At 48.9% G+C, this 15071-nt stretch overlaps 1 protein-coding gene across 5 annotated transcripts in view; it reads right to left on the reverse strand.

Annotated features, from left to right (window-relative positions):
* SLC4A5 (solute carrier family 4 member 5) overlaps window positions 1-15071 on the reverse strand; it is a 98733-nt gene that overhangs the window by 67865 nt on the left and 15797 nt on the right. For 3 of the 5 annotated variants that reach the window (XM_069583722.1, XM_069583723.1, XM_069583720.1), the window contains exons 1-2: window positions 11054-11763; window positions 6050-6179 (exon numbers count right to left, since the gene is read on the reverse strand). In XM_069583722.1, the coding sequence (XP_069439823.1) occupies window positions 6050-6102 (53 nt within the window). In that variant the 5' untranslated portion in view covers window positions 6103-6179; window positions 11054-11763. Of the gene's footprint in view, window positions 1-6049; window positions 6180-11053; window positions 11764-15071 lie in introns of those variants that run through there. The other 2 variants (XM_069583724.1, XM_069583719.1) reach the window with 2 other exon arrangements.

The raw sequence follows: 15071 nt of genomic DNA on the forward strand, positions 1-15071 counted from the left end.
TAACAAGATGGGAGATGGAACCACCCAAATCAGTGTGTATACCTTGTTTTGATTCTAAATTGTATAAACCAACAGTGAAAAGATGTTTTTTAAGATAAATTCAGTTCAGTTCAGTTGCTCAGTCGTGTCCGACTCTTTGCGACCCCATGAATTGCAGCAGGCCAGGCCTCCCTGTCCATCACAAGAGGGGACATTTGAATCTAGACTGGATTTCCCATCATATTAAGGAGCTATTCTTAATTTTGTTAGGAGATATAATGACATTGTGATTGTGTTTACAAAAGAAGTCTAATTTCATAAAGATGTGTACTAAAATGTTTACAACATCTGGGGTTTTGTTTAAAACATTCCAGCAAAAATAAGCAACAAAACAAAATCCCTAAAAGCAAACAAAATATTTTGCTTTTGGAGACTAAATATTAATCACTGATGAAGCTGAATGATGGATACATGGGGGTTCACTATTACCCTATTTTCTCTACTTTTTGTGTTTGAAATTTTTCATAAGAACTTTTGGTAGATATATAATTTACTCCAGCACTCTTGCCTGGAAAATCCCATAGACAGAGGAGCCTGGTGGGCCGCAGTCCATGGGGTCGCTGAAAGTCGGACACGACTGAGTGACTTCACTTTCACTCTTCGCTTTCATGCATTGGAGAAGGAAATGGCAACCCACTCCAGTGTTCTTGCCTGGAGAATCCCAGGGACAGGGGAGCCTCATGGGCTGCCGTCTATGGGGTCACAGAGTCAGACACGACTGAAGCGAATTAGCAGCAGCAGCAGCATACATATACAATTTATATATGTAATACAAAACCTAGACAGTGTATTAAAAAGCAGAGACATCATTTTGCCAACACAGGTCCCTATAGTCGAAGCTATGGTTTTTCCAGTGATGTATAGGTGTGAGAGTTAGGTCATAAAGAAGGCTGAGCACCAAAGAATTGATGCTTTTGAACTGTGGTACTGGAGAAGACTCTTGAGAGTCCCTTGGACTGCAAGGAGATCAAATCAGTCAATCCTAAAGGAAATCAACCCTGAATAGTCATTAGAAGAACTGAAGCTGAAGCTCTAACACTTTGGTCACCTGATGTGAAGGGCTGACTCATTGGAAAAGACCCAGATGCTGGGAAAGATTGAAGGCAGAAGTAGAAAGGAGAGGCAGAGGATGAGATGGTTAGAAAACACCACTGACTCAATGGACTGAATTTGAGCAAACTCCAAGAGATACTGGAGGACAGAGGAGCCTGGTGTGCTGCAGTCCATGTGGTTGCAAGGAGTCGGACATGACTTAGTGACTGAACAACAGCAAGGTTCATCAATAGAGACAAGTGTACCACTCTGGTGGAGGATGTTGATAATGGGGGAGGCTATGAATATGTAGGGGCAGGGCACACATGGGAACTCTACCTTCTGCTCAATTTTGCTGTGAATCTAAAGCTGCTCTAAATAAAGTATATTTGAAAGGAAATGCAGATATATACTCAAAAAATATGTCTCAAGGCCACACCTTCTATTTCCATTATCACCATCTTGGTTCAGATGGGCACCACCTAACCTCAACTCACCACCTCATCACTTCTCCCCGGACCAGCCTCCTAACCAGCCCAGGCTTGCCTCACACTGACACCTGAGTGATCTCTCTCAGACAGACAGTTTAGTCCCTCTCCCGCAGTGGTCCTCCAGAGTTCTCAGCATCACGTTCAAACTGCACAACACGGTCTGCGCAGGGCCTGCCTCATCGGCCACTCTCTCTAGGGCAGCTACAGGGAACTTCTGCCCTGTTTCTGCTCCACCTGTTCCAGGGGCCCCTTCCCCCTTCTGTGCCTCTCTTGACTAACCTGACTCATCCTTCAGGGGTCTATGTGAACAGCTGTTCTTCCTGTACGCCTGCCCTGGTCCCTTCTGTCTGGGTTAGGCGCCCCTACACTGCGCTTTCTTAGCATCCTATCATCAAGCGTCTAGTTATTTGCCTCCGTGCTCCATTAGACTGAGAGTCTGTGTGAACAGGCACGGCATCTGCCATGTTTTTCGGACCTCTAAGCATGTGGTTCACGTCTTAGAGACAGTAAATGCTTTCTAAATAGTAGTTGAATGAATGAGTGACATTTGCCAATATCTGTGCTAAGAACTTTCAGCTCCCTTCTCTGCTTTCTACATAGAGAAGTCATCTCAGGCCCTTTAAGGGTGATTCCAGGTGAGTGGCAAGACCAAGAGGACTGGGGTGCAGACGAAGAGGGCTGATGATGTTAGGAGAATATTCTACAGGGCTGTAAGCAGGAGCAGTTTCAGGGTTGAAGCAAAATTCAGGCTTCCTTTTCCATCAGGTACAGAGTGAGAAAGCATCTCTGCCTATGTGTGGAGAACCATTCAGCGCTTTTGAAAATGTACTGATCTGGTCTGACGCAACTAAGCTGACCTACTTCTCCTGCCCCTCTTTCTGCCTTTCCCTGATCATGGCAGGAAAATTATCAGAGCGTATGTGCCTTATAAGAACATTCTGGCAAGTTCAGCTCAAGGTTTGCTGAGTTGAGATCAGAGGCAGCTTGGATCTGGAGTTTGCTTTCAGAGTTCAGGGAAGGCTCCGATGTCTATTTTTTGAGTAACCCCAAAAGTCCCTCCACGAGCTGCCTGGCTTCCAGCCCAGATCATCCTCCTTCCCTTCCTCCCCTGTGGTCAGGCAGATCCAAGCTTGAGAGACAATGGAATCCTGGGTAAATTGTTTGCTCACAGTGAGGGAGTCCCCCCGACCCCATCCATCCAACCCTCCCTTCAGGCAAGGTCAGTATCAGCAAAGAGCCAGCTGCACTCCCCTCCCGGGAACCCTAAAGAGACAAACTTAATAAAAATCTATTTTATTAACAGCCTGACCTACCAGCATTGATCACGTTAGAAATGACGCCCACATGCATACTCCCAACCACGCACACAGACCAGGCTCAGCAGAGCTCAAAAAGCCGTTTAAATCTGTCCAGTGGTGATTCCTTCTCTAAGGGCCCAAAACATCCCCCCAAATTAATAACCCCCAGAAAGCAGTGCTGGGGAAAATTCCTTGCGGATTTGAGATTTTCACTCTGTTAATCTCCTAACTCAATAAAGCAAGCACTCTCCCAACAAATTAAATACTTTTATTAAAGGGTGCCCTCCTGCAATCTCTTTGATGTGGGTACAGACCTGCAACCCTCTCAGGGTCTGAGTGTCCATGGGAGAGGTCGCTCCTGCTTCCTATCATTTTTTCCTGTTATTCCAAGGAGTCTCAGAACCTACTGGGATTTGCTGGTTCTTAGATTCTGGAAACTTCTGAGACCTCTGGCTTCCCTAAGTAGATTGCACAGCCTGTCAGCTGAGGGCAATTCTTACCATTCTCTGGTGGGGGTGACAGGCCCCAAACAGGCCCCCATGACCTCTCCTGTTGCAGCCTGCCAGGAGGAGCCTCTAGTACAGCTGTCCAGGCCAAGGTGGACTGGCTGGCCAGCAAACAAATCTTGTCTCTGAACTCTGCAGAGGCCTGCTGCCCAGATCTCCAACAGTGAGCTGCAAACCAGCCAGAGTGAGCTGGAGAGATGATAAAGAATCTGCCTGCAATGTGGGAGGCACAGGTTTGATCTTTGGATTGAGAAGATCCCCTGGAGAAGGGAATAGCAAGAAGGCTGGAGAAAGGATCTCAAGAGAAGGAGGACTGAGTGGCTCTCCCCCGAATGTTTCCTTCCTCAAAAATGACCCTCAAGATGCTACTCTTTCCATCAGCCTGGCACTGGGTTCAGCTGTTAGACTTCCTCCAGGTTCCAGGTTCCTTTCATTGTGGGTGTGAGGAGCTGCTTGGGTTACACTGGGGGTCCTTCCCAGGTCTCTTCAAATCCTGTCCTTGGAAAGCTGCCTGTGGAGAAACACCCACACCCATTGCAGTGGCAATGCCAGGCCCCTTTATATTTTATAAGGGGCCTTCTTCCAGAAACATCATTATCTGCAGTTTATCACTCTCCTTCAGGGTCTATAGTGTGCAAGGCTCTAAGGATCCACACTCGGATTAGAAACTGGGTATCTCATCTATGGCAACAGCCATGTGTCTGAGGGCCTCAGGCCTTCTCAGAAAAGGTTCTGTGTATGTGAGTGACAGGCAATCATAGGGGCCTGGTCCTGGCAATTATTGCCAAGGGTTCTGAATCCACACCTTGCCCAGGATGGGGAGAAGTCACCCTCTTCCTCCTAGTTGGAGAAGGCCTTTCTCAACTTTTGTTCTCTCAATATACCCTTCTTTGGGCAAGAAAGGCATTTGCCCAGGGAGTTATAAGTCCTTCAGAAGCATTAAGCCACAATAGCTCACACCGGGCCCTGGGCATTTGAAATATTGTCTCCTCACTTATCAGCCCCAGATGGATGTCCTGGGCTCTGTGGCTGTCCCTGTTTATCTCTCACAGCAGTCAAATTCCCTCCAGACTTAAGTCCTTCCCTGGAAATCAGAACAGAGTTCCTAGAAGTTGAAGGAAGGGGAGAGAGGTGGCTGGGAAAATGGGGAAAACAGAAGGAAGCACATAAGCACTCAAGTTGGAGACTCAGACAGCCCTGGACTGGCATCCAGACTTGGCTACCTGTAGGCTCTGACTCTTGCATTGATTTGACTATTAATCTCACTATCGTCTACTATGAAATGAGGATAATAATATTTCCTGCCTCCCCAGGGTCATTGTGCAGATTGAATGAGAGGAGCCTGTGAATTGTTAGCAGGCAGTAAGGGCTCCTTGAACGGGCTGATAAGAAGAGGCTCCATACCTTCCGGACAGGGATTGGGCCCAGCCATGAGGCTAGGAATTCAATCCTTCTGAAGCCTGCAGGAATTTGCTAGTCACTCAATGGCCTCTTTTTCCTCCCAGGAAAGACTGGAGCAGGGGAAGCTTGGAAATGTCAAAATCTGCCCCTCGTTCTATAGAACAACTACTGAGGTGAGTGAGTTTGGTAGGTGAGGATGGGCCCCAGGCTCTGATTGGTGCAGCCAGGTTCTGGGTACTGTGGTGGCCTCCAGGCAGAGCCACCTCGGGCACAGCTGGCAGTAAAGTCCAGGCATTCTCAACTGGGGCAATATCAGCCCCAGGGGGGCAAAAATGCATTCTTAAGGGAGCAAAAAAGTTTAAAGTATTGTTTGTGGGGCTCCGAAGCTCAACCCTACCTGAAAAAATATAATTTCTTAGCATTGCATTTGTCTCATTAGAAAAAAAAATTTAATTCTATTTGAGCAAAGTTAATTTTAATCACAAATTTGGGTGTGGGGCGTTAGTACAAAAAAGCTGGAGAACATTGTTATATTCTGTCTTCTAGACTCTCAACTTCTGTCCCAGGGCTCCTCCTCTTCTCCGCAGCCCTTCCTGCAGCCCCTTCCTATATCCTGCCTTCTCCCTGGGCCCTGGGCAGCATTTGGCACTGCTAATCGGTCTAATTCAGAGGCCTTTGTGCCCCAGGCACGGGCACGGTCAGCATTATTCCTTACCCTGATTCTCCGCTGGCTCCGTGACTTCACTGTGTGGGTCCCCTCCAGCCGCCTGGCTCTCCTCTCTCTTCTATTGCCCCTACACACAGCTCCTCCTGATCCCCGTGTACCTCTATAGCTCCACTCTGCTTGTCCTGCCGCAGACTCGACCAAGTTCCTTTGCTTCAGTGCCCACTGGAGCACGCGACGGAATTTTTCCTGGGACACGCTCTCCTTCCTCCAGGCAGCACTCGCACCTATCCCAGCCTGCTTGGTGCTCTCCCTTTCACAACATTCAGTTTGACGTGAAAGGACATACGCCCTTGTGTTATTCTCTCAAAGCTTCACAGGTGTCTGTTCTACTTTCCCACTTGGATTTTCATTTCTTCGAGGATGAGACAATCATAAGTCTCTGTTTGCTCCTTAGTGTCCACACCAATTCTGGACACCAAGGAAAGGCAGGTAGGTGGGTCCCTGGGGGCCAGAAAGTGCCCTGGCAGGACTCAAGGTGCCGCTGGTCAGCTCAGCCCGGGCCCAGGCAGACTGCCGTGGGAAGCCCCCTCTGCCGCCCTCCAGGGAGGGACTCACCTGGCCGACTCCTTCCACTCCATCTGGTCTCCATCATGCTGCAGAGTGTCCATCTCTGTGAAGAGGGTGGGGTTGGGAGCCTCATCTTCCTCCCCCAGGATGTCCTGGAGCTGCTCAGCAGCTGGAGACCCTGCAAAAGGAGGGCAGTGAGCTCGGCTGAGTGCCCTGTGGGAGGTGGAGGCCCTTGATATGGAGCAGAAGCCAAGGGCAAGGGGAAAGTATTTCCTATTCAGTAAGACTAAGTCCACCTTCCGGGTGAAGCTAGAGTTGGATGTGGGTGGATGTGGGTGGGATATTCTCCCAGATAAAAGAGATGAGAGGATTTAGTCTGTATTCAGACTCCAGGGACTTGTAGCCGACACTGAAGAAAGATGGAAAATAGCCAAAGCCAGGGCAGCAGCGAGGATAGGGAACAGAACAGATAAGCGGTGAGAAAAACTCTGTCCCAACTTCGAGGATAGGGAACAGAACAGATAAGCGGTGAGAAAAACTCTGTCCCAACTTCAGCATAATGGAGGGATCCCTTTTCCACTGGGCCCCAAAGAGTCACCTCCCACACCGGCCTTAAAGGGGCGATCAGCCCTGTGAAAGGATGTGCTTGCACCAGTGGGCCATGTGGGCCCACCTTCTTCACGGGCACGATGACAGTCTGTCCCTGACCTCCCAGTGTGCTCTCCAGCTGCCCAGCAGGTGTTGCCTCCTGGGGGATCTCTCAGGCACCTCAGGTCAGCATTCAAACACAGAACACGTGCCCTTCCCCAAATACACTTCTCCAGTCTTCCCTGCCTCCTTCTCTCCCATGCTCCCTCCCTACCTTCTTTCTCTTGCTTAATGAATGTCTACTATGTGTCAGGCACTGGTCTAGGTGCAACGAAGCAAAACTGTGAAGAAGGCCCAGATATCCGTGATCTCCTGAGCCTCTCCAGTGGCAGATGCAGACAATAAACAAGTAAACAAATCTAGAAACAGTCATTGCAGGCAGTGATAAGCGTTCTGAGAAAAAAGAAAAGACCACGAAGCTACATTAGATAGCAAGATCAAGGAAGGCCTCTCTGAGGAGGGTATATTTGACCTGTGACTTGAAAAATGAGAATGAGCCACTTCCACAAGTGCTGAGAGTGTGCCTAAGGTCTGAGGTAGAGCGTGCTGGTTAGGGTACCCAGAGCATGGTGAGCCAGAGACAGAGAGACATACCACGTGACATCACAAGCATGACTGTCTACCCAGCTGCATAGGTGGACACCCTGGATCATCCTCACCTCACCTCTTCCTCTCAGCTCCATGCCCACATTAAAAATTTTCGAGAATCCTTTCCTTCCTCACCAATTCCATTGCCTCTGCTCTGGCTCAGTCTCTCACTGACTCTTTTGCTGTTGCTGTTCAACTGCTCAGTTGTGTCTGACTCTTTGTGACCCCATGGACTGCAGCACACCAGGCTTCCCTGTCCTTCACCAACTCTTGGAGCTTGCTCAAACTCATGTCCATTAAGTCAGTGATGCCATCCAACCATCTCATCCTTGGCCACCCCCTTTTCTTCCTGCCCTCAATCTTTCCCAGCATCAGGGTCTTTTCTAAAGAGTCTCTTTAGGCTCTTTGCATCAGGTGGCCAAAGTATGGGAGCTTCAGCTTCAGCACCAGTCCTTCCAATGAATATTCAGGGTTCATTTCCTTTAGGATTGACTGTTTGATCTCCTTGCAGTCCAAGAGACTCTTATGAGTCTTCTCCAGCACCACATTTCAAAAGCATCAATTCTTTGGCACTCAGCCTTCTTTATGATCCAGCTCTCACATCTGTACACGACTATTGGAAAAACAGTATCTTTGACTATACGGACCTTTGTAGGCAAAGTAGTCTCTGCTTTTGACTGTCTTTGGGCTTCATCAAGTCTTCCTCTCCCTCCAAGCTTTTGTTTCCTTAGTTTTATCATCCCCTTTGGCCCTCACTTATTTCTCCATTGACTCCCAACTGTCAATAATTTTAGCTACTGTTTCATCACAGACTCTACCCTCTTACTCTTTGACTTCCCAGTAACACCAGACAGCTGATGCCCAAACAAGAACTAATTGACCCAGTCTCTACCTCTGCCAGTGTGCCCTGGGGTGCAGGGAGAGGCAGTGTGGTACACAGTGGTACGGTGGATGCAAGGCGCCGGCTGGGTTTTCAGTCTAGCTAGATGTCAGTGCGAATCTCAGAGGTGCTACTTATGAGTGAATTCAGTCTGAGCGGACAAGGTTGTTGTCCCAATAAATCAGATAGGGAGAATAGTACATAAGACACAGGTTCTGGAATATAACAGGTACTAATTCCCCTTGCCACCAACGCTAGCACCCAGGCTCATGAGCCCCTCTGCATAACACCCCCCCCACCCTGCCCCCAGCTGTACCAGTGAGGGTTTCCACTGTTATCAGGTCTCAGAAGTACAGTCACTTCCATTCATTCTTGTCAGTGACCTTTCCCATGTCCCTCTAAGCAAGCCTCCTGATGCATCTCCTACCTCACTTCACCTAGAAAATAAGGCCTCCAGGCATGAAATCCATCAACTTCCTCCCTTCCAGTCCTTCTGTGTCCTTACCTTTGCTGCAGTCTATCTCTGAACAAAAGAATTCTTCGTCTAGCCCATCTCTGGCCCTATCTGTTCCCTTCTACTGGATTCTTATTTCTTCAACCAGCCTTTCCTTACCTGGGTCTTCAGTTTCTCTCCTCCACCCTTTTTCTCTCAGCCTGTAAACAGCTCTTCCTACCTGATCCTGTTCTCTGTTTCCCTCTCTCCCCTGAACTTCTTGAAGAGGTGGTTAACACTCACTGTCTACTTCCTCCTTACCAATCACTTCCCAATATGCTGCAACTGGTTCATCCCCACCACACTAAAGACATTGACTAAGGCAGAGATTTTAAACTGGCAGCACAAAGATGTGTTTAATTCGGCTCTCATAGATGACAATAGTTTCTTTTTAATTGTTGCTAACATAAAGAATTATTAATTTCATGTAAAAACCTAGAGACCTTTCTTGAAAATTCAGACCCCCTGATGACAGTGCCCGTATTTCTACTTGGCAACAATCAGCTAGAGCTGAGTGATGGATAAGCATATGCATTTTAGTTTGCCACAGTCCCCACTACTCCCTACTGTACCGCTAATCTCATTTATGCTAAGCACCCAAGGTTAACTCTGTTCTCAGCTCTCTCTTTTTTGTCTTATTCTCAAATCAGTAAGTCGATAAGATAAAATAATCAACAGCACTGTGAAGCTATGGTCTGGCTTATCTCTCTGGGATATCGGTGATGCTGACTGCATCCTCTGAACTGAGATGCTTGTGGTTGTTTTAAGGCAGTACTTTCTAGATATTTTTTCCTATCTCTTTGAGGACTCCTTCTCAGTGTCCTTACCTGGCTCCTCTTGCAGGTCTCCCTTAAATCTTGGTCTTCCTCAGGATTCCTCCTGGGCCTTCTTGTCTCCCCTCTTTCTACACTCTTCCTGGACTATCTCATATTGCTTCTGGCATCATCCTGTAACTGGGGTCACCAGCATCTCTAGGTCCTAAGGGTACTGGGCATTTCCAACTGCCAACTGTCCTGCTCCGTCTGGGGCTTTGGCAGTCTTCTCAGGGCAGCCTCAACATATTCAAGGCAGCTCTGCCTCTTCTTCTTCTGTCACCCCAGCCTCATCCTCCTCCGTTTTGATTGATAGAGTCCCTAGCTAATGGAGGAGCCTGGTGGGCTGCAGTCCATGGGGTCGCATAACAGTCGGGCACGACTGAGCGACTTCACTTTCACTTTTCACTTTCATGCATTGGAGAAGGAAATGGCAACCCACTCCAGTGTCCTTGCCTGGAGAATCCCAGGGACGGGGGAGCCTGGTGGGCTGCCGTCTATGGGGTCGCATACAGTCGGACATGACTGAAGCAACTTAGCAGCAGCAGCAGCCCGTAGCTATCCAGCCATCTAGAGGAGAAATTTGGGGCTCACTCTTGAAGCCTCCTTCTCTCTCATCATCCATGTCTAATCAGACACTAACTTCTTTCACTCACTTCCTGACTATTTTTTTGGCTCCCTTCCCTTTCCCCACCATTGCCACCACATTTATTCAGGTTTTTATTGTCTCATATTCCTGTCATCACAATAACCACCTACTGCTCCCACTGTCTCTGGTTGCCCCATCCATCCCATGCCGTAGGTAGCAGCAGAGTTAGCATTAACTGACTGCTCCTTTGGCAAACTCCTGGGAGTCATGGTATTCTGGGGGGCAGCACCATAAAATACTGTGCATATGAGTTAGAAATAATTTTACTAGCAGAAAATACTACCAATTTATCTGTATATAGCTTAAAGGACTGCATTTACTTAAATGATTTTTTACTTCTGAATTTTTCTACTACTTTAAACTTACATCCTTTTTATTGATTATTGATACTTGTTGGCAGGCATCAAAGGTTTACAGAAATTTTATAGAAGAAAATTTAACAGTTGAACTAATAACCTTATTTTTTCCTTAAATTGGGAGAAGACTAGGACTGCTTTATTCTGAGAGGGTAAAGCAGTTCTCCGTGGGATGAGAGTTCAAGTACTACTCTCTTCAAATGTAGATTTGGTCATGTTACTCTTCAGGTGAAAAATATTCAATAGCTCTCTAGGATCTAAAGCCTAGGGTCTATGACATGGCTCTAAACATCCATCAAGATCTGGCCCTAACCTGCCTGGGTAGGTTCTGTCACATCCCTCATCCAGACACCCCAGCCACCTTGGACCCTGTATTTTCTAACTTCAGCTACCCTTGCTTGACCCCACATGCCCTGGATTCCAGCCACATCAGACCACACACGGAGAGCCGGAGAGCCGAGGAGGAGAGCACATGACTCCCTGGACCTTTTGTGTACCATTCCCTAAATCTTCAATCCCCCTCCCCCTTCAAGGCCAAATTAGAAGGCAGATAAGTGGAGCTGGTATGAGAGGATGAGACAGGACAAAGAGCAAGACCCCTGAGCCAGCTCTGTCTGAGGCATTACCTGCTGCCCGGAAGAGCTGAGCGCTGGGGTCTCCGGCTGTGGACACTGCCTCTGGCCCCAGCCTGTTTCTGCTGCTGCCACCCTGGCTGCTGCCGCTTGCTCCTCTTCCCCACCAGCAGGGCTCAACAAACTCACTTTTGTTTCCAGTTAAGCACCAGGGGAGGTAGGGGAGAGGAGAAGAGGGAGAGGGAAAGAGAGGGAAAGGGAGAGAGAGAGGGAGGGACAGAGAGAGAGAGAAAAGGAATATGAGAAAGACTGGGGAAGTGGGGAGAGCGTTATGTGAGAAGATGCAGTAAACGGGAGAGGAAAAACTACCGAGAGAGTGCGTTAAAGATACTCCAAGTATAAGAGAAGTGTGTGTGTGTGTGTGTGTGTGTGTGTGTGTGTGAGAGAGAGAGAGAGAGAGAGAGAGAGCGCGAGCGAGCGAGTGAGCAGTGAGCAAGAGAGGAAAAGACTCAGGTTCTCAGATGCACTGGGGAGAGAAGGTCTCGGTGGTGGCCAAGGCAGAACCTCTCGCAGGCAGCCAGGTCTCCGCAGCAGCAGGGGAGTGGCACCTGCAGGCGCTGAGAGGCCTGGCAGGACTGCCCTTTTGCCCCCTCCCCCATGAGCCCTTCCCGCCAAGCCTGGGGGCCCTAGGGAAGCCCAGGCACCTCTCCTCAGGCCACTTTATAAAGGCAGAGGTAGGATTTTCCTTGAGACTCCCTGGAGCTTCCTTAGGGCCTTGGCTGCAGGTGAGCTGGCTGGAGCAGGTTCTGGCCCAGCCTCTCTCAGTCATCCAGCCCCAGGGTGGAGGTGGGGTGGTATGAGGAGAGGTGCTATGGGGTCTCAAGTTTCACAGCAACTGCCCTTGGTCAATAACGTCCCCTGAAGCTGGTTTCTTCCCTTCCCCAACTTCACAACCCAAATCCTGATCCTTTCCATCTAAGTCTGCTTCTAAGACAAAATGCCAGATATCACTTGGTGGGTGTTTTCTGAGAGCCCATGGACAGGGGAACTGGTCACTTCAGGGTAAGTGGTAAACCCTCCCTGGGGAATTATTTTGCTCTGCTGAGAAACTCCTAATCTCCTGGGTTCAGTTCAACAAGTACTTACTGAGTACTTAGAATGTGCCAAGGTTGATTAGAGGTCATGAGTGGCTGCTGCTCCAAGAAGCTCTGAACCCTGAATTTGCCAAGTCTCAGAGCTGGGAGAAAGCTGAGAGATGGTTGAATCCAAACACTTTACGGATGAGAAATCTGAGAACTGGTTTATAGCACAGAAGGCCCAACTGGGCCCCCAGTTACGGGAGCCTAGAGGAGAGCAGTTTGCTGACACCCTCAGCCTGCACTGCAACTCCCAAAGCCCCTGCCTCTGCCACTGGCTCCCTTACCACATCTTGAGGCCTGAGACTCAAAGTCAAGTGTGCCCACTTTAAACCCGAGAACACAGCAGCAGAGGCTCAGGGCTGTGTGATTAGGTCGGACGCCCCAAGAAAATGCCACCACCAAGGAGTTCCTGCTTTGGCGGGCTCCTTAGCCTGGAGAATCCCATGGACGGAGGAGCCTGGTAAGCTACAGTCCATGGGGTCACTAAGAGTCGGACACGACTGAGTGACTTCACTTTCACTTTTCACTTTCATGCATTGGAGAAGGAAATGGCAACCCACTCCAGTGTTCTTGCCTGGAGAATCCCAGGGACGGGGGAGCCTGGTGGGCTGCCGTCTATGGGGTTGCACAGAGTCGGACACGACTGACGCGACTTAGCAGCAGCAGCGGTAGCGGTAGCGGTGAAGAGATGGGCCCCTAAATGGTCTCAGGCTACTGTTTGTACTGCACTGTGGCTGGTGCCAGCCCATCTCCTTCTGAACACCACTGGGCAGACCTTGCACGCCACACTGAGTCAGGGGCTGTGTCTGATCTCGAAACCCCAGAGGAACACGCACAGAGAGATCACCAAGGACGCCAGGGGATTCTCTTTATTCCTGCGGTGCTTTAAGAGCTCAGACCTGGGTTCAACTCCTGACTCTGATAATTACTGGCAGTGGGATCTTGGCAAAGCATTAAGCAGTCTGAGCCTTAGTTTCTCCATCTATAAAGTGAGAATAGTCACCCCTGCTTTACCGGATTATGGTGACCATCAAATGAGATGGTGCATGTGACATGAGTGCCACAGTGCTTGGCACATGCCAGTCACCCAGTAAACATTGCTAGGACTAATGTTGCCAACAGGTCTGACATTTTCCTCCCCCATAACAGCTCTTTTAAACATTCCAAGAGCTCAATCCTTCTCAGCTTCTGAACACTACTACTCCCATGCTACCCCTCCCCATCTCCCTTCCGTCGGGTCCACAGAAACCTAGTGATGTGCTGGGTTCATGCCTCAGGGTTTCACTGCATCTCCAGTGTACTCCAGGTCCCATATGCAAGTTCATCCACAAATGAGAGAGGCTGCAGATAAGAGCCCCTCTGGTCAAGAGCTCACAGCAACAGTTACACAGTGATGGCCCAAGTGGACTAAACTAGCAGTTTCTGGGAGAAATCCAACCTTGGCAGGACCAAGCTTGAGGAAACACACAAAAAGAAGCAAACAGAATCGTGCTTTTACTGGTGGCAGTGAGGGGGCATCTGTCTAGTCATTAGCTGAGCAAAGCACAAAATCACATGGATTGCAACTGGACCACAGCCTGCAGGTATTCAACTCCTAGAAGACCCGGAGGTGTTTAAGACCACCAGAAAGTCAGTGTGAGGGCCTGGGGTCCTCAGCTCAGAGTCTTCTCAGAAGCACCCTCTCCCAGGCTCCACATGAGTCACTGGACACCCAGCTTGGTGAGGTCAAGGTCTGTCTTGCTTACGTTGGTTACTGGCCCTAGCAAAGGGTTCAGAGCCTGGGCATTCAATAAACATTTGCTAGGTGAATGAATTTCACTGCTTAACACTCACGAGTATATCAGCAAGGACCAGCCTCAGCGGAAAGAAGCTGGGAACAAGGAAACAGAGCTAGTTATGGTTTTTCCAGTAGTCATGTATGGATGTGAGAGTTGGACCATAAAGAAGTCTGAGCACCGAAGAATTGATGCTTTCGAACTGAGGTGTTGGAGAAGACTCTTGAGAGTCCCTTGGACTGCAAGGAGATCCAACCAATCAATCTGAAAGGAAATTAACCCTAAATATTCCCTGGACGGATTGATGCTGAAGCTGAAGCTCCAATACTTTGGCCAAGAGCTGACTCATTAGAAAAGACGCTGATGCTGGGAAAAATTGAAGGCAGGAGGAGAAGGGGATGACAGAAGAAGAGATGGTTGGACGGCATCACTGACTCAATGAACATGAATTTGAGCAAGCTCTGGGAGTTGGTGATGGACAGGGAAGCCTGGTGTGCTATAGTCCATGGGGTCACAAAGAGTTGGACATGACAGAGCAACTGAACAACAGCAACAAAGGGGATCAAGAACAGTTCAAGGACCCCAAGTTCTGAGGAGTGGGGGAGACAGAAACGGAGGCCCCAAAGTCATGCCTGCATTCATCTGAGGTTGGTCTTCAAGAGAAGACAGGAAGGCCCCAAGTCCTAGTTTCATGGACAGTAGGGATTTTTTTTCTTTTTCTCCTAGAAAGCAGTCCATAAACTCAAAATGTGCTCTCTGGGAAGGCAGAGAAGAGAATCTGCGAACCTGTAGTGTTTATGGGAATCGTCCTGTCCGTAGCTTCGGGTCATCTGCTGGCCCATACACTCCCTCACCCAAGGGATGACGCTCTGGTGACTGCGTTTGTGGAGTACTTGAACTGCGCCTCCTGGCCATGGTTAATTGAACCAGGAACAGTTAACTGGACACCTGACTCAAGCCTGGAAATTTTGAATTTGGTTTCCGAGATAGCTGGGTGTTTCCTAATGGAAGGAGCGTATAAACTGAAAGCTGAAGGCACGGAGAGGCAGTAAAGGCTACACACATCAAAAAAGGAACCAGCCTTATGGAAGAAGCAGGGGGAAGGCCATGAGTCCCAAAGAGGGGACTGAGAGGGTATTCATCCTCCTGCTGAGCCTG

This window comes from Ovis canadensis, chromosome 3, assembly GCF_042477335.2.
Source record: "Ovis canadensis isolate MfBH-ARS-UI-01 breed Bighorn chromosome 3, ARS-UI_OviCan_v2, whole genome shotgun sequence".
Lineage (NCBI taxonomy): Eukaryota > Metazoa > Chordata > Mammalia > Artiodactyla > Bovidae > Ovis > Ovis canadensis.